Here is a 27,688-nt window from a genome sequence, read left to right as displayed (position 1 = left end):
CTTTATTCATATTGTGGGTGGTGTAAAAATTCACATTTGATTCAGAGATTCATTAACTCTATGTAACACAACCAATATTTCTATTGGTCTAACTTTGCATTTGTTTTACTTACCATATTGCGGTTTTGATTTCTTCATTCGTTGTGCTCTGGCATAAAGAACAACTTGCTGAACTACTTCAAGCTGATCTGAAAGCCGAGGGAAATGAAAATCTGTGCATTCCTGGCAGACAGTTGCGAAATCTTAAAAAATGAAAGAAATCAATATATCAAAAATACAGTCTATAAAACGATAACCAAATGACAAAAGTGCTACTTCACAGGTCTCATTCCAACCACACCATATTGACAGCTATTTAACGTTGGCAACACTCTCTCTGGTGAATACTCCATCTACCTTCAGATTCCTCATCTGTCAATCTACTCCAGGAGCAAGACTGGATTCAGAAACTGAAATAGCATTCCAGCTCAGATAGGTGGTGCCATTGGCCCTGCCTAGACTCTGGGATCCTCCCGGTCAATGAGCACTATATGGCGTCACTCCAATGCACTCAAGTCAGTAACTGGTCTTTTTCTCCACACCCTCGGACGCAGAGATGAGGTTTCCCTGTTTGACTGAAAATGTAGTGTACAAGAACTAACTTTAGACCTAATAAACAAAAATCGCAATACCACTCTTCAGAACAAGATGGTATGCAGGGTTGTGAGGTAGAGTATCCACCAGAAAAAGGATTATCAAAGATACATAACTTGTTCTTATGATGGGTACCTCTATCTGCAGATTTCTCACTTCTTGATTCAATACCCAAACAGTACCACCAAAACGATGAGCTGAAGGGATGGTCAAACAAGAAATCCTACAGCACAGATCTGGGAAAATGGCCACACCTGTGGACTTTGGATTGGAGTTATGACTGATGACGGAGTGAACTGTAGGCCACTTTTCCTGTCCAACACAGGAATACAAGAGTCAATGCCAAAGAAATAACCTTTGTCCCAGAGAATGTGCCCGATGCCCCCTGGGGTTTCATCGTGTCATGGTAGGAGCAGATCTGGATGCACAGAACCAATCGCTGAGAACACATCCGCTTATGAATCTCAATGCCCTTCTTTAAGCCAGTGTGTGCCCTGAAAAGTCGATCAACAAGCTGAAAATTGAGGGGCCTATCGACAATCCAGATAGTGTGGCCTCTGCTCCTCCTTGAAGGATGAGAGGGCAGATAGAATGTCAACAAGATAATGAGTTTTCCCATCAGAAATGGTGCCTCCACATTAGTAAGGAAGAAAGCCTTAGTCCAACAAGAAGTTAGTCTGGAAAAAAATGAAGTTAACAGTGCCTACCACAAAGTCTTGCTTGATCAGGGACATTGAAAAGCACAACACATCAGACAAACATGCCCTTGGGGATTAACTTTCTTCATAGCACACCAAGAAATGAAGCATGAAACACAAGAGGTGGACACAGCAACACAGGGAGCAGATTCCAAGACTACAAACTGTATGGCAAGTCCGATGCCATCAAGATCACATGCAGTCCTCATGTAGCTTCCTCAAGACCAGAGGAAACAGACAGTTAGGGCGCAGCCCAGGCAGTGAACTGCCCTTTTGAAAGAGATCACAGACCAGCATCAGGTAACCTTCAGTTCTGGACACAACATCAAACTCTAGGGAGCCTTGTAGTGCATGCCTCATGTATGAATCCAAATTCTTTACCACACAGGAAATCTAAAAAAAATAATCATGGGATACTGCTCCTTGAATGTATTTTGCCTCTTGGGTCATTAGACACCATTGAGATATGGCTCGCAATGAGTTTCCAGCTTTGCTGGAGGATATGAGCAACATCTTCACTCTGACAGTGGATGACGGACCGAATGCTGGACAATACGTTCTAGATTTGGCATGACTCATTCTGTTGACTATGTGATGGGAACCAGTGCCAATACCAAGAGCCATGCCTTGATCCACTTCACAGGCTTTTCTAGTGATATCCCTCTTTGGTGATCAAACACCTGGTCTAGGCTTTTCAGTGTCAATGCTTTTAATTAATAAGTCAAAAGGGTTGAGACGCAGGACGGGCCCATGCAAATCTCATAACGTGATGAGCCTTGTGCAAATAAAAGAAACCCTCACAGGACAAAATCCAAAGTCAAATCAAGGTAAAATGTGATAAGGTATTAAAATTCAAATCAGCATCAAATGCCAGAGGAGCAACATAAGGTAAGTATATAGCCAGAACCAAAGTATAGTTCAGCGAGAGGACCAACATAAAATCTGCTTAAATGATTTAAGTATTAGGTCAATATACAGACTACCACAGTGTGTGCTCCCTGGCAGGCAATAAGTAAGTATAAGTCAACAAGCAGAATGACAGAGAATGCTCAGTTTGAAAAGCAAAAAAGATCTGCCACACATCACCAAAAAGGGCACATTTTATAGGTTTCAGGCAGTGAATGCCACATACTCGAAATGGTAAGATCCGACGTAATAGGTTTGTAGTAATAAATGTCCATAAACCAATAGCTTCATAAGAAATTAAGCTACATCAAATAAGAAACATCAAGGACATCTACTCTCATGCTTATTCATAATAATGTTTTACGTAGGAAATGAAGGAAATAACATGACATTTATGCCAGAATAAAAAATAAGTACAACTGATGAAGGATTCCTAACGCAGACTCTGGTAAAGAACGTTGAACTGGACACAAATACAGAAACATTCTGCACAGGACATCCTTCTGGAGGAACACAAATGAATGCATTTCAGCTCGACAAATAAATGTACAGCGACATTATTTCCATTTCACTTATTTGCTGAAATGGAATGATACAGAAAAGAAGGAAAATGCTACATACCAGTATGCATCTGTTCTTGGCATGTAGAGCTGCAGAATGACATACTTATGCATAGATGTTGGGTGTTGGGCGCAGATGTTTGCAGTTTGCTGTTGTTTGGAAGAAGTCTTTGTAGTCACGAGATAGGAGACTCCTCCCTTGGACGATACTGCGCATGGGCATTGATTCCATCCTCAAACTGTTTTTCACCATGAAGGGAAATTATGGAGTTTGTAAGAAACAAAAAAGATGTCCATGTGAAATGTATCTAAGTAAGATAGCACTGGAACAGATAGAGGCACCGGGAAGGCGGGTGGGCATATGTCATTCTGCAGCTCTACATGCCAAGAACAGATGCATACTGCTAAGTTGGGTGGTTAAGGTCAAAGTGTGCTACAAGGGACTCAATTTGAACAATAATTGAACTTAGTTGTGAGTTGTACAAATGTAACACACTCAAACGAATCCACAGGATATCTGACTAAATATGCACTTGAGATAAATCAATGGAAGGATAAAAATAGAAAACACAGAGATGAGAATTCGAAAAGATTTATGTTTACTCAAAAGACATATAATTGGGGAGACAAATACATAAAGTGAATTAAAGCAATAGTTATGAACAGAGGCAAACAATAATTACTTCACAGTTCACAACTAAAAACATCAACTCCTGGTGGATTAGACAAACAACCAAAATTAATTAATAGAAGAGTGGTCGTATGTTAGTGCCAAAGCAACGTGACTGGAGATGATGAAGGTGTCGACGTTTCGGTCTATAGGGCAGTCGTCATGTAGACCATCATCAGGGTTGATTGGGTTTCCCCTGCTTACAATGCATACTGCTAAGTAGCATTTTCAGTTCGAGGCATGTGAGCTGAAGAATACATACTTGTGCAGAGACTGTAAAGCAGTGTTCTCCCCTAGCGGTGGTCACCTGTATCTGTTGCAGTGGACTGTAAAAGTTTTTTAAAAACAGCCTTACCTACTGAAGCCTGTTTTGCCCGCATGTATACACAGTAGTGTTTGGTGAAGGTGTGTGGCGTAGACCATGTTGCTACCTTACAAATGTCACCCAAGAGAATGTTCCCTAAGAATGCCATGGAAGCCCCTAGTTTGAGTGTTGAGTGCGCTCTAGGGAAAATTAGTAATGTGAGTTTTGCTTTCTGGCAGCATATTTCAATACATTTGACTGTCCACCTGGCAATCCCAGCTTTGGAGATGGGGTTTCCTTTATGAGGTGGCGAAAAAGCTACAAACAGTTGGTTTGTTTTTCTAAAGGGTTTAGTTCTGTCAATGTAATAAAGTATAGCTCTTTTGACATCTAGTGTATGAAAGAGCTTTTTCTGCTACAGAATCTGGTTTTGGGAAAAAAACAGGCAATTCTACAGAATGACTAAGATGGAAAGCAGAAATTACCTTGGGAAGGAATTTGGGATTTGTATTCGTTTTAAGAACCATCTTGTTGCACAAGTTACTACTTGTGTAACGATATATCTGTAAGAGACATTAGTTAGTGATAGATTCCTTACCTTAGAATATCCCCAGGCGTCAGACTGGATCCGGAAACTTTTGCGTAGCAGTACCCTTGCGCGTCGGTAGGCGTCGTCTGCGGCTCCGCATCCGTCGTCGGCGTCGTGGGCGCCGTGATGACGTCGTCTGAGTACTTAGACGCCGCCTCCGCGTGCTGACGTCAGTTCTTAGACACAGCTTTTCCGCGCCAGAAACGCAGAGCTATGCCAAAAACCAACACTTGTGCCATGAAACTAGGGCCCAGAAAGGGGAGGACTTTAACCCTAGATATCGGTTCGCAGAACGGGGAGGATGGGTGGGTCGGTAAGGAATCTATCACTAACTAATGTCTCTTACAGATATATTGACACACAAGTAGTAACTTATGCATCTGAAAGAGACACGTTAGTGATATATTCCTTACCTTAGAATAGATACCCCAGCAGATCCAACCCCGTGGTGGTGGGTCTGCGAACCAATAATCACACCAGAAAGTCCTGGAGGACGGAACGGCCGAATAAGCCATCCCTCCGGACTTGGCTGTCCAGGCAGTAGTGTCTTGCGAACGTGTGCAGAGAGGCCCACGTAGCTGCCTGACGGATGTCCTGCAAGGGCACACCTCGGCCCAAGGCAGTCGTAGTCGCTGTGGCTCGAGTGGAATGAGCCCTCAGCCCCACAGGGGTTCCTTCTTAGCCAAGGAGTAAAATGCCTGGATACACAAGATGATCCACCGCGAGATGGTCCGCTTGTGCACGGCTTTCCCTTTCTTAGCGCCCACGTAACCAACAAAGAGTTGGTCATCCACACGGAACTGGCGTGTGCGATCCAAATAAAATGAGAGTGCACGTTTTGGGTCCAAACGGTTGAGCCTCTCTTCCTCTCTCGAGGGATGCGGAGGCGGAAAGAAGGTGGGCAAGGTGATAGATTGCCCAATGTGGAAGGCCGTGACTACCTTGGGTAGGAAGGAGGGCCTTGTCCGTAACACAACCTTGTCCGGATGGACTGAAAGGAAGGGAGGATTACAAGAAAGAGCATGGAGCTCACATACTCTCCTGGCAGAGGTGATGGCTACCAGGAAGGCAGTTTTCAAAGTTAGAAGGCGAAGAGGACAGTTGTGGAGTGGCTAGAAGGGAGCGCACATCAGAAATGTAAGAACCAAGTTCAAGTCCCACTGAGGCATCACAAAGGGCACAGGAGGGTACGTATGCGTGATGACTTTCAGAAATCGATTAACGATAGAAGACTTGAACAAAGAAGGTTGATCAGGCAGCCTCAAAAAGGCTGAAAGAGCAGAAGGGTAGCCCTTGATAGTGCCCAGAGCAGAGCCCTGCTGGGCAAGAGAAAGAAGAAAGAGAAGAACCTCAGAAAGAGGGGCATTGAGGGGATCCACAGCCTTTGCTGTGCACCATGCAACAAATCTGTTCCACCTACAGGCGTATACCGACTTTGTGGAGGGACGCCTGGCTGCCAGAAAGATGTTACAAACTTCAGGAGGCAAGTCAAATGGCCTCAACTGTCGCCGCTCAATCTCCAGGCATGGAGGTGGAGACTGGACAGGTTCGGGTGGAGGACCGTCCCCTGCTGCTGCGACAGAAGGTCCTCTTGAAGAGGCAGACGGACCGGGGGATCGACTGACATATTGAGTAGCTCGGGATACCAGTACCTTTGTGCCCAGTCCGGAGCCACAAGGATGACTTGTGCCCTGTCGCGCCAGATCTTCTTCAGCACTCTAGGCAGAAGTGGTATAGGCAGAAAGGCGTACAACAGACCGCAACTCCACTCGAGACGAAAAGCATCTCCGAGCGAGTGCCGCCTTGGAAATTCCAACGTGCAGAACTGATGACATTGCACGTTCTCTTCAGTGGCAAATAGATCTAACCAAGGCTCTCCCCACTGCCGAAAGAGACCTTGCGCCACGTCAGAGTTCAGACGCCATTCGTGATCCATCATGCACCGGCGGCTGAGTTTGTCCGCCCTGGCGTTCAGAGAACCTGCCAGGTGTTAAACCACCGGAGTCACGCCCTGATGTTCCAGCCACTGCCAGAGGCGCAGAGCCTCTTGGCAGAGGGTCCACGACCCCACCCCGCCCTGTTTGTTGCAGTACCACATGGCGGTGGTGTTGTCAGTGAACACCTGCACTACATTCCCCCGAACAGAGGGGAGGAATGCCTTCAGTGCTAGACGAATCGCCCATAGCTCCAAAAAGGTTGATATGGAGCCGGGACTCCGCCGGAGACCAGAGGCCTCTGATCTCCGCCTCACCCATGTGGCCTCCCCAGCCCTGGAGGGACGCGTCCGTCACAACTACGTGCTACGGTTGGGGAAGGGAGAGGGATCTGCCGCTGACCCAATCGCGGTCCGTGAGCCACCACTGCAACTGTCTTGCAGTGCCCACCGAGATCAGGACATGGTCGGACAGGTTACCCTGATGCTGGGCCCACTGAAACTTCAGGTCCCACTGCAGAGCCCGCATCTGCCACCGGGCGTGATGCACCAGAAGGATGCAGGAAGCCATCAGCCCCAGAAGCCGCAGCGTCAACCTGACTGAAACCCGTGATAAAGGCTGGAAGATTGGAATCAGAGCCTGTATATCCCGAATCCGCTGCTCGGGTGGGTAAACCGAAACTGCGCCGAGTCGAGAACCGCTCCGATGAAAAGGAGCTTCTGAGAGGGGCACAGGTGTGACTTCGGCACACTGATGGAGAACCTCAGCAGGTGCAAGAGGTCCGCCGTCGTCTGGAGGTGGCTGACGACTGTCTGGGGCGAGCCCGCCTTCAACAACCAGTCGTCGAGGTAGGGGAAAACTGAAACCCCTAACCTGCGCAGATGAGCTGCGACCCCCGCCATCACTTTCGTGAACACCCGTGGGGCGCTGGTAAGGCCGAAGGGGAGCACGGTAAACTGAAAGTGCTTGTGGCCTACCGTGAACCGCAGGTAACACCGGTGGGCCGGCAGGACGGGGATGTGGAAATAGGCGTCCTGCAAGTCCAACACTACCATCCAGTCTCCTGGGTCCAGGGCAGCTAAGACCTGATCCAGAGTCAGCATTTTGAACTTCTCCTTCCAGAGGAAGCTGTTGCGTTCCTTAGGTCCAAGATAGGGCGTAGGCCCCCTTTGCCCTTCTTGGGTACCAGAAAGTAGTGGGAGTAGCAACCACGTCCTACTTCTGGCCCAGGAACGCGCTTGATGGCCCCCTTGGCCAAGAGGGCGAAACTTCCTATTGCAGGAGCCGCAAGTGATCCCCCGATACGTGGTGGTATTGCGGCAGCATGGCTTGAGGGGTCGTCTCGAAGGGGAGGGAGTAGCCCCTCCGGACGATCTGCAGCACCCACCTGTCCGAAGTGACAGTGCGCCAGTGAGAATGGTGATGGCGAACCCTGGTTTAGAGGCGCATTCTGCGGGGGAAGGTGTGGACTGGCCTCGCCGTTGTCCCAGACCGCCTCCACGGCGATTTCCACGGCCGCCACCGCGCTGGATGTTAGTCTGCGGCGTGTGGCTGGCAGCACGTGTGGGGGCGCCCCTTCCTTGGCCACGAAAGGAGCAAAAGGCACCCATTTGCTGGCGCGGGACGAGAGGCCCAAGGACTTGGCCGTAGCCCTGGAGTCCTTAAAGCGCTCAAGCACATGGTCTGCCTTGTCGCCAAAAAGGCGACGGCCATCGAACGGCATGTCCATCAAAGTGTTCTGGACATCTGCCGAAAAGTTGGCGGACCTCAGCCAGGGGTGGCGTCTCACCGCCACCGTCGTCGCCATCGCTCTGCCTAGCGAGTCGGTGGTATCCAGCCCACACCAGATAGAATATTTGGCTGCGTCTCGGCCCTCCACAAGGGCTTGGCCGAGTTTGGCCCGTACCTCCAACAGGCACTCTGGCAGCACCTCCGCCACCGTCTTCCCACAGAGAGTGGGTGTAGCGGCCCAAGAGGCATGCGGTGTTGGAAGACCGCAGTCCCAAACTAAGGGAGGAGAATATTTTCTTACCATAATTCTCATACCTCTTGTATTCCCTGTCCGGCGGAGCCGACGGGAATGCGGTCTGGGAATTGGAGGCCTGGATGACCAGACTCTCGGGGGTGGGGTGGGCGGACAGGAAACATGGGTCGCCCGGGGCCGGGCGGTGGCGTCTGGCCACGTTCCTATCTACGGGCGAACCCGTAGCGGGCCTGGTGCTTCTTACCCGACTACTACGACCCGGAAGAGTGGTGCCGACTCCCGGAGCTTTGGTGGCTCCGTCCCCACGACCTGTCCCTCGACCTCCCGTGGGACCGGGACCTCACGCGGCGCGGGGCAGACTGCCAGAGTTCAAGTCGCCTGCGGGACCGCTCCCGCCTGGCTTTCGAAGAGAGGGCCCGGCAGTCGGAGCAGGCCTTGTCGTCGTGGTCGATGCCTAGACAATTTAGGCACAGGTGGTGAGGATCCGTGACCGACATCGTGCGGTCGCAATCCTCACAGTGCTTGAAACCAGGCATCCCTACGGCACTGATCGGAGTCGTAAGACTTCGAGGAATGATCAAAAATGATCCAAAAAAGTTAGTCAAAAATTGACTAGGGTTACTGCTTTTTCCAGATCTGCGATGGCTGGTGAGGAGGCGCAGAGGCGGCGTCTAAGTACTCCGACGACGTCATCACGGCGCCCACGACGCCGACGACGGACGCGGAGCCGCAGGCGACGCCTACCGGCGCGCAAGGGTACTGCTACGCAAAGTTTCCGGATCCAGTCTGACGCCTGGGGATATTCTAAGGTAAGGAATCTATCACTAACGTGTCTCTTTCAGATATGATGTATTTGTAAGAATGGTTCTTATATCGTTAAAGCCTGGATCTCACTTACTCTTCTGAGAGAGGGAATTGTGACTAGGAAAGCTACTTCCCATGTAAGGAACTGCAATTCCCATTTGTGTAGAGGTTCAAATGGGGGACCCATGAGAATAGTAAGGACAATGTTTAAATTCCACACTGGAGAGGGTGGGATTGTGGGTGGAATGATCCTTTTAAGACCTTCCATGAACGCTTTGATAGCAAGTACCCTAAACAATGAGTGACAAATGTTGTCTGTTTTGTAGGTAAGTGGCAAGAGCAGCAAGATGTAGTCTTATGGATGTGTAAACGAGATTATATCTAGTTCTAGGACACCCCCGCGCCGCACGGCCACCAGCTGCTGCGTGTGCCTCCCCGCCTGACTGCCTCGCTGCCCCGGCTGCCGCCGCGAGACCACGCCCCCTGCCTTCGAGCGGCGTGGTCCGTGCTCGCCTGACCTGCCCCTGTTGTCATTGCTGTATTAGAATTGTATTTTGTCTTTCTGTATTGCCTGTTTTCCTGTTAATTGTATTTTTCTTTCTGTATTGCCTGTTTTTTAGCTGCCCTTCGTCCCCCCTTCCCGCTCCCCGCTTCCCGCCACCGCCGCTAACCCCGCCCCTTTTTTCCTTCTGTACCCTCCCCGCTCCCACCTCCCAGCTGCTCCGCCCCCCCGCACACTTGGCCATATATGGCGACCGTGCGACGCAGGTGAGTGTGACCTAGTTCTAGGACACCCCCGCGCCGCATGGCCACCAGCTGCTGCGTGTGCCTCCCCGCCTGACTGCCTCGCTGCCCCGGCTGCCGCCGCGTGACCACGCCCCCTGCCTTCGAGCGGCATGGTCCGTGCTCGCCTGACCTGCCCCTGTTGTCATTGCTGTATTAGAATTGTATTTTGTCTTTCTGCATTGCCTGTTTTCCTGTTAATTGTATTTTTTCTTTCTGTATTGCCTGTTTTTTAGCTGCCCTTCGTCCTCCCTCCCCGCTCCCCGCTTCCCGCCACCGCCGCTAACCCTGCCCCTTTTTTCCTTCTGTACCCTCCCCGCTCCCGCCTCCCAGCTGCTCCGCCCCCCGCGCACTTCGCCATATATGGCGACCGTGCGAACGCGCAGTGGTCACGCGCAGCGGGCGCGCCGAAGGCGCGCCAAAGGTAAGCCTGTCTATGCCCGTCCGCGCCTGGACCGCGCCCAGTGCCAGGACCCCTGGCCCTCGAGGACGCCCACCCGCCTGACGTACGCCGCCGCCACCCTCATCGCACTCAACACCGGCCGAATCCCTGGATGCTACCGAGACACCCCACGACGCTCCCACGGACCCTTCAGCTGCCTCGCCTGCAAGTTCACCTGCATCCGGACCTGCCCGGCACCAGCACCTGCCAAGCCGAACACCAGCAGCAACCACCTCAAGTGCATCCTGCTCAACACCCGCTCCGTCCACAGACACCCCATCGAACTCTGGAACCTCCTCGACACCACAGCCCCTGACGTTGCCTTCCTCACGGAGACCTGGATGAACGCCTCTTCAGCTCCCGACATCGCCATCGCCATCCCAGAGGGCTACAAGATCACCCGGAGGGACCGCACCGCCAACCAGATGGGAGGAGGCATCGCCATCATCCACAGGAACACCAGCCGCATCACGAACAGCACCGACGACACCCTTACCACCGCCGAACACCTGCACTTCCAGATCCACACCGACCCGAAGACCACCCTCAGAGGCACCCTAATCTACCGACCCCCGGGACCACGCACACAATTCAGCGAGGACATCGCCGACTTCGTCAGCCCGCATGCCCTCCCCTCCGCTGACTACATCCTCCTGGGGGACCTCAACTTCCACCTGGAGAACAACAACGACCGCAACACCATCACCCTGCTCGACAACCTCGCCAACCTTGGACTCAAGCAACTGGTGAGCACCCCCACCCACCTCGCCGGACACACACTCGACGCCGTCTTCTCATCCAGCAAAGACATCGCCTTCAGCCACGCCACAGAACTCCACTGGACGGACCACAGCTGTGTCCACTTCACCTTCGATAGAACGACGATCCACCACCACCAGCAACAGGTTGCCCGTAGAAGCTGGAACAAGATCCCGGCCGACCAGCTCGCCGCCTCCCTGAGCCAGCACCCTCCTGCCAGCTCAGCGAACCCCAGCCAGGCCGCCGACAACCTCGCGAAGTGGATCAGCAACTACGCGGACGAACTCGCCCCTCTGAGGACCCCGCCCAGCAGACCCGGCAGCAAGAAAGCCCCATGGTTCACCGACGAACTCAAGAGCTCCAAGAAGAACTGCCTAGCCCTCGAGAAAGTCTGGAGAAGGGAACCAACACCGGACAACATGACCACCCTCAAGCTCGCCACCCGGAAGCACCACCAACTGATCCGCACCGGCAAGAAAACTGCATTCAAGGACCGGCTGGACAACAACGCACACAACTGCAAGGAACTCTTCAACATCGTGAAAGAGCTCTCCAACCCCAACGCAGGAAACAACGACATCACCCCATCGCAAGACCTCTGCAACTCCCTCGCCTCCTACTTCCACAACAAGATCGCGGACATACACAACAGCTTCAGCATTCAACCGACGCACGCCACGACCGCAGCAACGCCGCCCACCACCACCCTCCGCGCCTGGACTCCGGTCAGCACCCAAGACACTGTCCGCACGATGAACTCCGTCCACTCCGGATCTCCGACCGACCCCTGCCCTCACCACGTCTTCAACAAGGCGGACGCTGTCATCGCACCCCACCTGCGGGACATTATCAACACCTCCTTCGACACCGCCACCTTCCCTGAGAGCTGGAAGCACGCCGAACTCAGCGCTCTACTCAAGAAACCCACAGCGGACCCCACCGAAAACAAGAATTACCGCCCCATCTCGCTCCTCCAGTTTCCAGCCAAAGTCATCGAGAAGACCGTCAACAAACAGCTGGCCGCCTTCCTCGAGACAAATGGATCCCTCGACCCCTCACAGTCTGGTTTCCGAGCCAACCATAGCACCGAGACCGCCCTCATCGCTGCCACCGACGACATCCGAGCCCTGATGGACAACGGAGATACAGCGGCCCTCCTAGACCTCTCCGCGGCATTCGACACTGTCTGCCACCGCACCCTAGTGCAGCGCCTCAGCAACGTCGGAATCCAGAAGAAGGCACTGGAATGGATTATCTCCTTCCTCGACGGAAGAACACAGAGAGTCCGCCTACCACCGTTCAAGTCAGAGGCCACCGAAGTCATCTGCGGCGTCCCACAAGGATCCTCGCTGAGCCCCACCCTCTTCAACGTCTACATGAGCCCCCTCGCGGCCATCGCACGCCAACACAACCTCAACATAATCTCCTACGCCGACGACACCCAGCTGATCCTCTCCCTGACCAATGACCCCGCCGCCGCCAGAGCCAATCTGCACGAAGGGATGAAAGATGTAGCCGAGTGGATGACGACCAGCCGCCTGAAACTGAACTCAGACAAGACGGAGGTCCTCATCCTGGGCTCCTCGCCCTCCGCCTGGGACGACTCCTGGTGGCCCCCCGCCCTGGGCACCGCACCCAAACCGACGGACCACGCATGCAACCTGGGCTTCATCCTTGACTCCTCCCTCTCCATGACCAGGCAAGTCAACGCCGTCTCCTCGTCGTGCTTCAACATCCTACGTATGCTACGGAAGATCTTCTGGTGGATCCCCACCGAGACCAGGAAGACCGTCACCCAGGCCTTCGCCACCAGCCGACTGGACTACGGCAACGCCCTCTACGCCGGTACCACCGCCAAGCTCCAGAAGAGACTCCAGCGGATCCAGAACGCCTCAGCCAGACTCATCCTCGACATCCCACGAACCAGCCACATCTCCGGACATCTGAGAGACCTGCACTGGCTCCCCGTCAACAAAAGAATCACCTTCCGTCTCCTCACCCACGCACACAAAGCCCTACACGATCAAGGCCCGAGCTACCTCAACAACCGAATCAACTTCTACGCTCCCAAACGCCACCTCCGATCAGCAAACCACGCCCTCGCCGCCGTCCCCCGCATCCGAAGAGCGACAACAGGAGGAAGGTCCTTCTCCTACCTGGCCGCCAAGACCTGGAACTCCCTCCCGACCGACCTGCGCCTGACCCAAGACCACCTCTCCTTCAGGAAGAAGCTCAATACCCGGCTGTTCGAGCAGTAACGGCACCTCCCCCCCCCCCCCAAGCGCCTTGAGACCCTACGGGTAAGTAGTGCGCTCTATACATTTCTTTGATTGATTGATTGATTTGTAGATGCAGTAAATAGCAAATAATGTTTTGAATTGAAGCATCTAGTGAGTCAATGTTGTTGTTATTGCAGTAAATGACAAATATTTTCCATTTGGCTGCATAGCAAGCTCTAGTAGTAGGGCATCTAGCTTCCTTAAGAATGTTCATACAATTAGGTGGGAGGTTGAGGTAACCAAACTCTAGGACTTCAGGAGCCAGATTGCCAAGTTCAGTTGAGCTGGATCTGGATGTCTTATCTCTCCATGGTTCTGTGTGAGAAGCTTTGGGGAGAGCTGTAGTTTTTGGTGTGGAACTACTGAGAGTTCTAGGAGTGTTGTGAACCATGGTTGTCGGGCCCATGTTGGAGCAACCAGGGTCATCTTGAGAGACTGTTGTTTGAGTTTGCGCACTACTAATGGAATGAGCAGGAGTGGTGGAAAAGCGTACGTAAATTTGCCTGACCAGTTCATCCATATCGCATTGCCCTTGGACAATGGGTGTGGATACCTGGCTGACGAAGGTTGGGCATTTTGCGTTTGTGGGAACAGATCTATGTCTGGATAGCACATATGTGAAAAAAATGGATGAAGAACTTGAGGATGAAGTTCGCATTCGTGTATCTGCTGTGTCTGACGACTGAGCAGATCCGCGATCCGATTCTGTACCCCTGGAAGATGTTCTGCTAGAAGGTATATACCTTGGGGGATGGCCCATCTCCATATATTTTGCGCTAGTTGAGAAAGCTGCAAAGAATGTTTTTTCTCTCTTGTTTGTTGGATTTTTAAAAAACGTTTTATTGTCATAAGTTCAAAAAACAGGCGCTGGTTACACTTGCAATGGCCATTGTCATGATACATTCATTACAGGGTCTTTTAAACAGGTAATACATTGTACACAGTTGCCTTATTCCATAAAACTTATCTAAGTGTCAGGACCCCTGATCCAGGGCGTGTAATCGGCACTCTAATAGTTCTTGCGGGCTAGTCGCTTAATTCTGGGTCTGATTCCTCCGCTGGGGAGGGGGCACAAATATTGCCGTAGAACAAATTCCACTTGCCCCACACCCGCTCCTACTTTTTGGGACACCCTCTGTGTATGAAGACTGCTTTTTTGGCCACCATTGCTCTATCCATGTCTGGTGTCAGTGGGCACACCCAAATGCTGTGCGATATTGCGTTTAGCTAGCGTAATCCCAAGGGTCCCCCATTCCTGTGATGCGTGGTTGAGGTTGGTTGGCTCCCATATATTCAGGAGGCACCTTCTTGGCTCAGGAGAAACTTGGAAGCCACACACCCGAGTAATTGTCTCCATGACCGCCTCCCAATAGTGTTATATGAGGACAGTCCCATAGTGTGTGGTAAAACGTCCCCTGTGTCCCACATCCCCGCAGACAGAGGTGTCTCAGTCCAACCGATTTTGTGGAGCATGGTTCTAGTGTAGTACGTCCTATGTAGGATCTTCAATTGCACCAACTGTAGTCGGGACGGAATTGCCACCTCTCGCAGGGACACCAAAGCTTCTTGCCAGTCCTGGTCATCCACGTCCCCTAGGTCAGTCCGCCATTTGTCTCATAAGGCTTGCGTAGGATCTTTCTGATTATTGATTAGTTTGCAATAAGTGAGAGAAATGGCTTTCTTAGTGAGATGGTCTGTAAGGAGGCGGTCCTCGAGTGGCGATGATTTGGGGAGATCGGCGCCTCTGGGTATGGCCCTTGTAACTGTGTGCTTAATTTGTGTATAGTGAAACTGTTCTGAGTCAGCCAAGTGATATGATGTTCGCAGTTGGGCAAACCTCACTACTTCTCCCTTCTTCCAGAGGTCCTCAATTCGGGGTACCAATAAGGTCCCATTGTGCGAAACGTTTACTGTAGCGGAGCATACCTAGTTGTGGCGTGTCCCGCAATAGTGCGAGTTGGGTGAGGACTCCCTCCCAGTTGAGCGCTCGCTGCGCCGTGAACCCCTTATGTGGGGCCGATCCATACGTCTTTTTTGTTCTTGTTGTAAAGCGCCACCAGGTTTCCTTTAGCCCCAAGAGTGTGCCTGTCAAGCCAGAGGGCTGGTTCCTCCTGCGGGGCATGGAGCCAGTGGTTCACTATTATAAGTTGTGAGGCCCAGTAATACAGTTGTATACTGGGTAAGGTGATTCCACCATCGTACCAGCTCCAAGTGAGTTTAGATAGGGCTGTGCAGGGGGGTTTTCCACCCCAGAGGAGCAGTCCCACCTCAGCCTCGATGGCTTTGAAATAGGAGTTTGGGATTGGGGTAGGTTTATTTTGTAGGGCGTACAAGAACCGCGGGAGAGCAGACGTGAGGGATGAATAATTTTAAAAAAAAGTCAATGTACTAGCATATCAGGCCCAGTTCTGACTCACATCCAGAGATAAACGGTCTGGCAGGCGGATGTACAGTGTCTTTTTGACTTTTGAATGATTAGTACAAGACTGATAAGTTTGGGTTTTGTTTACAAGGTACTCATGTTCTTTTTCATTTATCCACCCTTGATCAAGGACATATTCAATTAGATTTTCAATCTGTTGCATGATATCTCTATTAGTCCACTACCTATGCATATATCTTATCACAATTCCTTCTGCTGGCCTAATAACTATACTGGAGTTGGACCTTAATGTATTGAAAGTTTGCTTTTGGAATGCAGTCATATTGGACCGTAGATATTTTGTTTTCTCAAAAGTTGGTGTCACATGTGTTGGTGGAATGAAACCTTCCGAGACCGAAGGTGTCCATTTACATGGTGTATTCCTTCTAGTAAAAAAACGCCTTAAGTATCATTTTCCCCGAAAACATAGTGCTTCCAACTTTACGCATCTCCATGCTGTCATGCGCTGAGGCAGCTGGAAGTTGCTACAGAAGGGAATGGTGCCAAATGTGAGAAGATTCAGAACGAGCCTGCTGCTTGGGCTAGGAAACGGTAGTTAGAGTATCCATCAGAAAGTGCCTTATTGAAGGTAAACAACTTGTTCTTTTTGAGCTCGAAAAATGATATAATACAACATGAACATTCAAACATTATTAAGCTCACTGGTCATGCTTTTCCACAAACTGTAGAGAAATGTTTGAAGCATACATTCAATAGGTACATGAGATAGACTGTTGCATTTTACAATTTCGTTTTTAATTCCAAATATTCATTTTAAATTTACCTCTTTTAATACCACTGTATGAATTAATGCGATTGTCCACCAATAAAACCAGTCCACACAGAGAAGTAGAATACAATGACAGGGCTGTTTGAAGTCTGTGGAGTTTAACACCGCTTCGATGGTTACGTTTGTGTTTACAAAAATCCAGCATGTCGGCTCTCAGCAGCCTAAGATTATGCATAGTTTTTAGTTGGGCCCCTGGAAAGAACAAAAGTAATTGAAACTTTAAACCAGTAATTTGATTTCATTATCTGCAATTTTATCACTTACAATGTCTGCATAAATTCTAAGTATGTTCCCATCAAACCTCTATAGAAATAGAGATCTATAAGCAACAAGTTACCACTAAACCTTTGCTCATTAAACAAATTAAAGATAGATTCGCTAACATAGGTCACCAACATTGTCTCTTGTGTTTGAATATAGCGAAACAATGGATAGGAGCTTGCCACTGGAATTAAAGGCAAGGGAGGTGATCACAAATCTATATGCTGTACAAGATAGGATTTTGGCCTGTTGTCACGCTGACGGGCTGTTGCTTGCTTAATTTAGTTTTAAAATCGTTCTATCGCAAAATGTTACTTTGATTCTGATTTTGTGCTTTTAAAATTAAACTCGTTTGAAATTGTTCGTATCTCTTGCTGCCCTCTTGACGCTGCCTTACACCACCCTGAGGCCTTAGCCAATCGGTCGCAAGCCGAGGAGATTGAGGCGGAGCCTAGGCTTAAAGCTCGCCGTAATGCGACCTCAGGCGATTTTGGCCTGTTGTCACGCTGACGGGCTGTTGCTCGCTTAAATTAGTTTTAAAATCGTTCTATCGCAAAATGTTACTTTGATTCTGATTTAGTGCTTTTAAAATTGAACTCGTTGGAAATTGTTTGTATCTCTTGCTGCCCGCTTGACGCTCCGTACACCACCCTGAGGCCTCAGCCAATCGGTCACAAGGGGGGAGGAGATTGAGGCAGAGCCTAAGTTTAAATGCACGTGTCACTGCGGGAGCGCAGCGGACGCGCGCAGCGGGCACGCCGGCGGTGCGACAAAGGCAAGCCACTCTACGCCCGTCCGCACCCCGACGAGCCCAGGGACCAGGCACTCTGGCCATTTTTTTTAAATACTCCTCAGAGGAACACAGGTCCTTCTCCAAACAGCACTTACCTCTTGATATGGCCGTTTGTAATCGTCTAAAAATTCATGGGATTTTTCACATACATAGCTCCCCTCCTGCCCCTACCTGCACTCCTTACCACTCCCTCACCCCTGACCCAACTACTTTTAAACACTCTGCTGTCCGCATCATGTACCTCAACACACGTTCCCTAGTTAAACATCAGCTTGATATTTTTTCACTGCTCTCAGTAGACAAACCAGATATACTTTGATTACTGAAACCTGGTTATCCCAGGACTCTATTCCCGATATCTTGGCCGCCCATCCCCAGGACTACTATATATTGCAGGCTAATCGATCTTCAGGCAGACCCGGTGGTGGAGTCGCCGCCATTATACTTAAACACCATAAATGTTCTTGTATATCTCCTTTGGTTCTGCCGGCGGTGGAGAATATAGTAATTAAACTTGACTCCAGCTGTGGAGCTCTTAATTTTGTTTTCCTCTATCGGCCTCCCCAGCCCATGCCTAATTTTCCCATCTCCTTATGTGAACACCTGGCTAATTTGGCCATGAATTTTACTAATATTTTACATATAGGTGACTTGAACATTTGGCTGAACGACGCACTAGGAAGACCTCACGCCACAGAGTTACTCGACTTACTTTTACATTTAAATTTCGTTCAACACATTCATTGTGCCACATTAAAGGCCATGCATTGGACCAAAACTGGTCCATTAATCTCTCATTGACATAACTGTCAATCTCTCCATGTATATGGTCGGACCATCATCTAATACAATTTAATGTCATCATGCTTCCTAAGCCAAAGAACATCACCTCAGGAGGCGGAGTCACTAGAAAGTGGAGTGCCTTAGATAAACAAGCCTTTGTGGACACTGTGGCCAGCTCAGTACCCACCTTTAATTTAGAGGTCAACACTATGGAAGTCAATATCTCTTCTTGGCTGCAGTCGGCCAGTAATATGCACGCCCCACTCACTAAGTTCACCCGCGCTCGTCATTCTGACTCTCAAAAATGGTTCTCTGCTGAACTAAAAAAATAGAAACTTGAGCTTCGCCAAAAGGAAAGGAAATGGAGATCACGATACTCTCCGGAAGACAAACACCAATTCTCTTTAGCCCGTAAAGAATATAAAGTTGCTATTCTGGGAGCCAAAGCAGCCTATTTTTCACAAAGAATATTAGACTCCCAGAATAAGTCGAAGGAAATCTTCTCAAAAGTCAACGACCTGTGCAACTCTGAAAGGATCCTTCCCAAACAAAGCTCTCACTCAAGACCTATGTGATTGCCTGAACAACTTCTTCTTGGAGAAGATCTCTACCATCAAAGCCAGCATTTCCATCACATTGCTTGGGGAATCTTTGGACAATCCGATAATCAATGCATCCACCTTGGATCATTTTCCCCTCATTTGCCCTTCGACTTTCTCAGATCTATTGACCCGCGTTAAATCCAGCTCCCCTAATGATTGCTGTCCCTCTTATATCATGAGAGACATTCTTTCCTACCTTCCTCACAGTGTGTTACCCTTCCTTAATGAGTCACTCACGCAGGGTAGGGTCCCTTCTGCTTTTAATAATGCTATAGTTATCCCTCTACTCAAAAATATGGGGGCTGACCCTGTGAACCTCTCTAATTATCGGCCTATTTATCTTCTCCCCTTCTTGGCTAATATCTTAGAGACTCATGTGACCAAGAGCTTATCCAATTTCATAGAACAGACAGAATACTTTGAGCCGCATCAGGCAGGCTTCAGGCCTGCCCATTCTACTGAGGCTGTAACTCTGGCTATGTTGGATACTATGAGAGGCAATGCAGACAAAGGTGACGCCCAGGCGTTAGTGTTATTAGATTTGTCAGCCGCTTTTGACACGGTCGACCACAATACTTTGCTGGACCGTGTCAAACAGGCCGGCATCTCAGGCGATGCCTACAGCTGGATCAAATCCTTCCTCGAGAGTAGAACCCAAGCTGCTCGTCTCGCCTCCTTCTCTGCTCCTAAACGTGCGACTTCTTGCGGAGTCCCTCAAGGCTTGTCCATTTCCCCACTCCTCTTTAATTTGTATCTCCGGCTTCTGATTCACTCTTTCAAAAATATGAAGATTACCACTTTCAACTATGCGGATGATCTCCAGCTGGTCTTAACCCTGGATAGTTCTTCTGACTCCATTCTTCAATTTCAAACTACTATGCTCCACATTCAGAGCTGGATGGACATAAACCAGCTGAAAGACAACCCGGGCAAGACTGAACTAATGTTGCCTGGGAAGAACGAACTTTCCTGGGGCCCTCACTATTGGCCGGTGGAACTGGGTCCCTCTCCCGCCCCCTTCTCATCGGTAAAAAGTCTCGGGTCATCATTAATGCTGACCTCTCTCTTAGAGGCCAAGTGGGGCAGTGGTTTCGTCCTGCCTATTTCAGCTACACAGGATTAGGAAGCTTGCCCACTTGCTCAACCACTCTGCTCTGATACAGTTTGTGATTGCCCTGGTTTTGTCTCGCCTAGACTTTTCCAATTCCATCTATCTCTGCATTCCTTTGGGCCGACTTAAGCGTCTCCAACTGGTACAAAACCAGGCTGCTGGGTTAATTCACAAGCAACCCAGATGGATATCCGCTAGACCCTGTTGGACAAACTTCACTTGCTTCCTATTGCCCAACGTATCGCCTTCAAGTCAGGGTGTATAATTTTCAAAGCCCTGCATGGCAGTAGCCCTAAATTTATCAGCTGCCGCATAGTTAAGCATGTACCTCTTCGCAACCTACGGTCCGCCCATCTCCAGTTCTTGTCTATCCCTACCTTCAAGCTCAGACGCCAGGGAGGGTGTAGATTCTCTTACCTCGCCTCAAAATTCTAGAATTCCCTACCACTAGCAATCCAGACGAGTAACATTTCTGGTGTTCAGAAGAAGGCTTAAAACCTGGCTGTATGAGCACGTTCTTGGGTAACCTCCCTTTAATGTGATATCTGCCTGATCAGCGCCATGAAATCTCCAGGTGACCCTGCGCTTTATAAATTTCTATTAAGATAAGATAAGATAAGAAATCAGAAAGCCCATGGGCATGAGGGAAAACGTTTGTGATTTCTACTCTAAGTTACGTACAGAAGAAGCAGCTGCTGCTGTGAAGATTATCTACCAAATTTTAACAACATTCTTCAGACCAGAGCAGAACAGTCACCTAATACTGCCGTGGGAAAACATAATTGTGATATAAAAAAAAATCTTCCGGGTGGGAAAGCAGCAGGAACACACTTTATACCGGAAGAGTTCTATAACACATCCTATAAATCAATTATGAACCTATTTACCAAGATGAACAGTTATCCGGCCAAATAGGACACTCCTTCAACATAAACACAAACTAATAGTGCAATCTTTCACATCTTAAAAGCAGTTAATCATTTAGTCTTGCTTTTTTACATGTTTTTATTCCCCATCGAGACACCACATCTCATATCAATATGCTCATTTGCATATTTGACACTCCAGCCGGGTCTCGGGTAAGAGCTCTGATAGTCCTACTGGCCGCTAAAAAAGCACTCAACATGGTCACCTGTTCATACCAATGGTCTATCTTGGTAAAGCAAGGTTCTGCGCTTGAACATACCAAAATATTTTGCCAGAGCTTAAAATCTTTGTGAATTAGGACAAGTTCACAGCGCTTCAGTATAACCTGTGATACAAGGTCAGTGTATTGAATTTCGCCAATTTTATTTGCCACTTGAACACTTATCTATAGCATCTTAAAAGGGCTGAGGACATTCCTACATTCACAATACAAGGGGCAGACTGAAGATTGCTGCATATGCAGATAAGTATTGCTATATTTACTTCCAAGCCAACTGCTGAAAGAGAGACAAGAGTTTTTGAAGCAATATCTAGCTATTTATTGAAGAAAGAAAAACTCAAATCCTTAGTCTACTCATACAGTACATACAGGGATGAAGATAGAATTATTCCTAAAGCCGAATTCAACCTCTATTCTGGAGCTCTGTGGTCGAATTGCAGAAGTGAAAGCAATTACGAACTGTAACATCATAAAAATATCATTTTCTACCCAGGGACCTATATTTATTCCATTATTCTCTTTTACTTCTAACTTCAGAGTATTTACAGAAGGTTGATTCCATTTGGTCAAGCTTACTGTGTAGATACACGAAAACTCACAAAGCACTAAATTGGGGGGAGGATGGGCTCTGCCGAATATCAGGGCTTACTATTGGCCTTCTATAGGCTTTAGATTATTAAAGGTAATAGATTTGTATGGATGATGGTCCCCATGCAGGCAGCATCAAAGCAAATGTCTCATTCTCCATACTTCATATTATAAACATGTGCAACTTAAGATATTACAAGCATTTTACTCACCGTGGCAACAATGATGAACAATCACCAAATGTGTGGCTGACAAGATGGGCAACTGGTAGTTCTCTGCCGGCCCATTTCTTAATCCTTCGGTTATCCTGCCATCACCGACATATTCGACCCAATATAAAGGGACTAATAGTTAAGAAGAGGAGACCTGTCGTCAGGGTAAAAGACGGACCCCCAACCTCTCGATGCCGTAACAGACCCGCTACCCATCAACATGGCAGCAGGAGGACTGTGTCCATAATTGCGACACCCCAAGGAGGCTGAGGCTGCAGAGGTGAGAGTGGGGTAAGTCTTTGCAGCTGTGGGCCTCCCCCCCTCCTCCACACGGCTTTAAGCTGACAGTGCCGCAGAGGTGTCTACCCTCGAATGAGACAAGGTCCCCTGGCCAGAAACTGAGGCGGAGAGCCGCGGATTGTGCGCCCACATCCTGGAGCGCTCTGGCCCGTGAAATAACGACTTTGGTTTCGGCCGGGCGCCTCGTTGAACTGGTAGTACTCTGTGTCGGGACAAAGTTGAGGCCAACTGAGGAAGAGATGGGCCCGAGGGCAATAGAAGCGAAGTAAAACCCCACAGCCCAGACGGCGGAGCGGAGGACGGGGCCCTATGGAGGTGAGGCGGATCGGCGGCCTATTGGAGGTCTGCTCCTCTCCGTCCGAGCATGATACAGCCCTACCTGCAGGGGCTTTTCAAGCGCATGGCCGTGTTGGTGGGGACCGACCGAGCCACCACAACAGTGGATGTTGAGTGGCCAGTAAGCCACGACGCAGCGCGAGGGCCCAGCTGAAACCTTTTAGCAGAAGAGAAGAAGGGTGAGGAGCCCTGAGGTCCTGGTGCCCTCACTGGTAAATACATTATTTGCGGGGTATTGGGAAAGGTGGCGCCGGAGAGTCTCTGAGCCCTGAGACTGACTGGGACGAACTTTAAATCACCTGCCCCCCACCCCACCGGTGATGGGTTATGCCTGGATGCCTGATGGGTGTGCCTGAGGAGGAGGGCCCCCCCACAGAAGACTTAGTGGAACACTGTAATGGCTCCGAAACACCAGACATCATACCGAGACCACACAAACAGACAACCTTGAGGTGGTCCCAGCTAGTTCCATTACACCACACTGTGACATCGAAACACAGATTACAGTCCCTGAGCTCAACCAGACACTGGGCGCTTGTGGAGGGATTACTGCTGAGCTACCTGGATGAGGCTCCCTGCCCAGATACACAGCGGGCTGCTGTTGTGGGGTGACCGACATGCTTGGGGAAAAAGCTCGGATCTTCCTCCCCTTGAATATTGTTACCTCAGAAGAGGCACAGGGTGGACGGCACGCAGGGAGGCCATCTGTTGAACAAGTACTTGTGCTTGAAGAGAGGATGGAGTTTTTACCATAGGAAGTGGCGGAGGAGATGGAGAAGGTACGGTGCCGTTAGCGGAAATCTTTGTCTGTAATCTGCTAGCATGGATTGTAGATCCATAACAAGTGTGGAAGGAAGGCATAACATGTCCTGTTGAGCCTAGTGCTGACGACGCTGGTCAGAGTAATAAAATTGCTGACCATAATACTCCTGTTCATCGGAGTCTTCGTGATACTTTACATTAAGTTCTAACGACTTTGCGCTGCTCCAAAGAGGCGGTCGTCATCAGAATACTCCTCATCACCTAAGAGGCGTGCTGGTAACAAGGACTGGACTCTACTTGGTGATGTCAAAGAAGGTGTCAGCTTTTCCTGCTGAAATTTTGGGAGAAAAATCAATTTTCCTGTCTCTGATGCAGGTGTTGTCGACGAGGTCATCAACGCAGTTGTCTTCGCTTGTATGTGTGTCTGGATTTTGAAAGAAACTGTTGTTGTTTTCTGAATCATTTTTGTCCACCACAAGCGTGGAAGGGTATACTCAGATGTGAGTCCCTAGCTCATTGCACCATCAGGATTCAAGCAAGCCGGGCCGAAGACGGCTGAAAGGCCAGAAACTGGTCCCCAGTAGCTTGTTTCCTTCCCAGTATAAGAATTGGCTTGGTTGTTTGGTCTGCCCTGTTCCCATGATGCACTGGGCAAGGGTCAGACTAATTTGCATATAGCCAAGTTCTGAGCTGGGATGGTGCAGTGAGCTAAAAAGCGGTGATGGGTCAAGCCCTGATCTTTGGACTGGATAAGAGTGGTCTGCTTAATTCAGACACTCTGTTCATCACCACCCCCCTTTTCTGAATCATTGTTGTCGAAGAGCCGTCAACTGAGGTAAGTGACGTTGACGATGACAATGAAACCTCTCGGTAATATGGGAGTGGATGATAGAATCGCCATTGACTATACATCCATGGCCGACGAGGCATTCAACGAAATGATGGGAGGGATCGTCGACGAGAGGGAAGTCAACGGTAGGCTCATCGTCGACGCTGGAATAGCCGTCGACGAAAGACTCGTTATCTCAGTCGTTGGAAACTTCGTCGACAATGACTTAGAAGCCTTGGTGATCTTCACCGTCGACGACAAGGTGACTTGGCTTGTCGACGATGAGGTAGTCGACGAGATCACCGCCTATGACACCGTAATTGTAGCGCACAGTATCCATCGACGAGGTTACCAGATAGCCCTCAAAGAAGATTTCTTCATCGTCGAGGTTGCCGTCGACGAGGTGTCCATCAGTTGGGCAGAGATAGGCTTTTTTGGAAGCATGTTTAACTTTAAAAGATGGAGTAGAAGGTTCTGAAGCCGGTTTCCGAGAGGATTTTTTGACAGAAACTGAACTTATAGCATGTTGTGGAGGAGGCAACTTGGAAGATGGGTCCTCCTTTCCAGAATCCTCTTTTTGTGTGTCTCCTTTAGAGGTTGTTGAGAGGAGTGACCTGGAGAGTCATTCAGTGGTCTTTTTGAGTCGTTTTAGAGGAGGATCTTGAGGAAACATCACTCTCCTCATCATAAACAGGACCACCCCAGTCTTTAAGCCTCTGTAGCCATAGTAAAAGCCTGCAATCATGATTTTTTAAAGTCTTTGAAGAAAAAGTGTGACATATCTTGCAGTCCTTAGGTTTATGGTCTAGGTATAGACAATAAAGGTGGTCTTTATGGGGATCGTCAATGTGCAGTCTCTTCTTCCTGCAGATGCCAGAAAGATTTTTCTTTAGGTGTATCTGACATGGATGTATCCGCTTATTTCACCTAAAACAGATGCAGGGATATATATATATGCATGCTATCACTAATGTGGATGCGGCATATCCAGTTGCCAGGCATTTTGAGAAAACTCATGGGAAAGATGCCTCCGTTTTGAAATACTATGTGATAGATTATGTTCCCCCCCCAGAGGAGAGGAGGTGATAGAGAGTCCCTACTCCGAAAACTGGAGACTCGTTACATCATATCACTCGATACTAAGGCACCGCAAGGGCTTAACATGGGGGAGGACTGCCACACCTATCTATAGTGACCTGCTAATCTTGTTATATGCACATTGCACTTTTTTCCTCAGTACTGTAATTGTCCTGTAAACATGTATTTGAACTAGAGTATTGATATCATAACGTGCATTCTGGAACCTCTTTTTTGACCTATCTGTAAAAGATTTTTTATGATTAATGATTTAACATTTTTCGCACAATTTTACGGTAGCACTTTATAGCCATTTTACATGTTTTGCACTAATTTTGCGTATTTGCACAATGAAATTTGTACCTCTTTACCTCAGTATGGTTGTACAGCCCACTTGGGCATTATGTACTCTAAATCCATGACAACAAGGATTATTTGTTATTTACTGGCACTCTCCACACAGTTGTTTGATTCATCTTGCACAAGGAGTAGTGATGTGATGGAATTTTAATGGCAATATAATTATTTATTTATTTGGCTTTTAACTTTTTTACTCTTTTAAGAAGTTCTTCTAGCCGTTGCCATGAATTTGTACAATCATATTTGATTACTGAGGTTTTACAAGTTATAAGTGTTTAAATGTATTTTACTGCAATTTTGAAAGACATGCTAACTACTTGTATACATATTGTGCAATACTCGCATTTATGCTGCAATACTATGTTTGTAAACACTTTGGAAAGTATAGTATTTTTTTGCTTTCCATAACATGTGATGGCACTTTTGCACTTTAAAAGGGTGGTCAGCCCTCGTGACGTTGTCATGTGATCAAGGCTATCTTTAGCCGAAACGCGTCATGGCGGACTGGTGCTGGGCTAAGCATTAAATAAAAAGAAAAATTTGCACCTCCTTGGGTCTCGCTGGTTCCTGTTTGTCGGTGTGGCTGTACGCGCTGCGCTACCTGCTCTAGGAACTTGGACATACCTCATTTCTACATCCGGGATTGCTTCCCCGGACTTGGTGAGACCCCTTCACGTTTTGGGCAAGCTGCGGCAAGGAGCACTGTTTCTTCTGAACTTTTCAAAATCTCCGTGAGGAGACGCCACCACACCCCAGGGAAAGCGGAATTGTTTGAAGGCGTGCCGAGGAAAGACCGGAAGTAGTTCGAGGCACCGGGTCAGCGAGTGCTGGTCAGGGTACCCTGAGCACACCGACCGAGTACCAGCAAGCCGAGAAGGACTAACTGCGGGAATCCCTGTGTGAAGTGTACAGGATCGACTCCGAGGAGCATTGCCGGGTAGGAGTTCGATTCTGTTGTGCACAAAGTCATTTTGCCCATTGCTACGCACCATGTCCGCGGACACGTTGGGGGGGCGTGTGGAGGCGTCCAGGGGCATGTTTACGGACCCCCCGGCTGGGGAGTCCGTTCCCAACTCTAGTTCCATTAGTGTGCCTGAACAAAGTACTGGTATTAAGGAATTATTTGAGCGCCTCGAAAAATGCAGCAAAAGCATACTTCCTTAACGGGTTACTTAGAGGTAGGGCGGGTGCCACGAGGACTACGCATTTTATTAGCACCCTCCTATGAAAAACCCGACCCACAAATGCTCGCAGATTGGGCGCAATGTAACCTTGAGAATTCTAAACGCCTAATGGGTATACTCATCCAGTATGCAGAAAGTGACAGAATCAAGCTTTTGGATGAAATTGCCCAAATTAATGCTGACATTGACAAACTTCCTCCCTCTCCTGAACTCACTAAATATAGAGAGGAAATGAATATACGGCTTAAACGTGAGGAAGATGTCATTAAAAAGAGGAAGGCGTACAAGTTTCAACGCGACAGACTGGATTATGAAAACGGCCAGATCTTTATGTTCGCGAAAAGGTATGACAATATCAAGCAGCGGCGCAACAACACCACCACTGTCGCTAATACCAGCATAGGCACTACAGCAACCACAGGACAGACTGAGGTGTCTTCGATCTCGGGAGATAACTCACAGCCTGAAAGTGAGTCTGACACGGAAGCAGACGTCAACATCGGTCGGGGTTTCGCAAATTCACCCCTGCGCAAGAAATGGAAATGGTCCAGCAGGATCGAAAATTAACCCTGCGCTCGGGAACACAGGCAGCCGCCGCCAACGCGCCAACAGGAAACGCGCAGAGAGGCGGAAAAGCAACAAACGCCGCAAACGTAGGAGGCAGGCAAAGGAAACCGCGTTCCAGATGGCAGTGGAACAAGGCTCAGCCAGCTCAACCACAGCAGTAAATTCCATTTCTGACTCCAACGATAATGTTCATGCGGTCATAAATTTGACTGATACTGC

General features: G+C 49.0%; 1 protein-coding gene across 3 annotated transcripts in view; it reads right to left on the bottom strand.

The window, feature by feature from the left end:
• FERRY3 (FERRY endosomal RAB5 effector complex subunit 3) overlaps positions 1 to 27,688 on the bottom strand; it is a 327,577-nt gene that overhangs the window by 223,523 nt on the left and 76,366 nt on the right. For all 3 annotated transcript variants that reach the window (XM_086921357.1, XM_086921366.1, XM_086921377.1), the window contains 2 exons: positions 16,552 to 16,749; positions 114 to 242 (listed from right to left, as the gene is read on the bottom strand). In XM_086921357.1, the coding sequence (XP_086777483.1) occupies positions 114 to 242; positions 16,552 to 16,749 (327 nt within the window). The remainder of the gene's footprint in view (positions 1 to 113; positions 243 to 16,551; positions 16,750 to 27,688) is intronic.

This window comes from Lissotriton vulgaris, chromosome 1_1, assembly GCF_964263255.1.
Source record: "Lissotriton vulgaris chromosome 1_1, aLisVul1.2, whole genome shotgun sequence".
In the NCBI taxonomy this organism is placed as follows: domain Eukaryota; kingdom Metazoa; phylum Chordata; class Amphibia; order Caudata; family Salamandridae; genus Lissotriton; species Lissotriton vulgaris.
The sequence above is the reverse complement of the archived record's forward strand: the minus strand, read 5'-3'. Positions and strand labels throughout refer to the sequence as shown.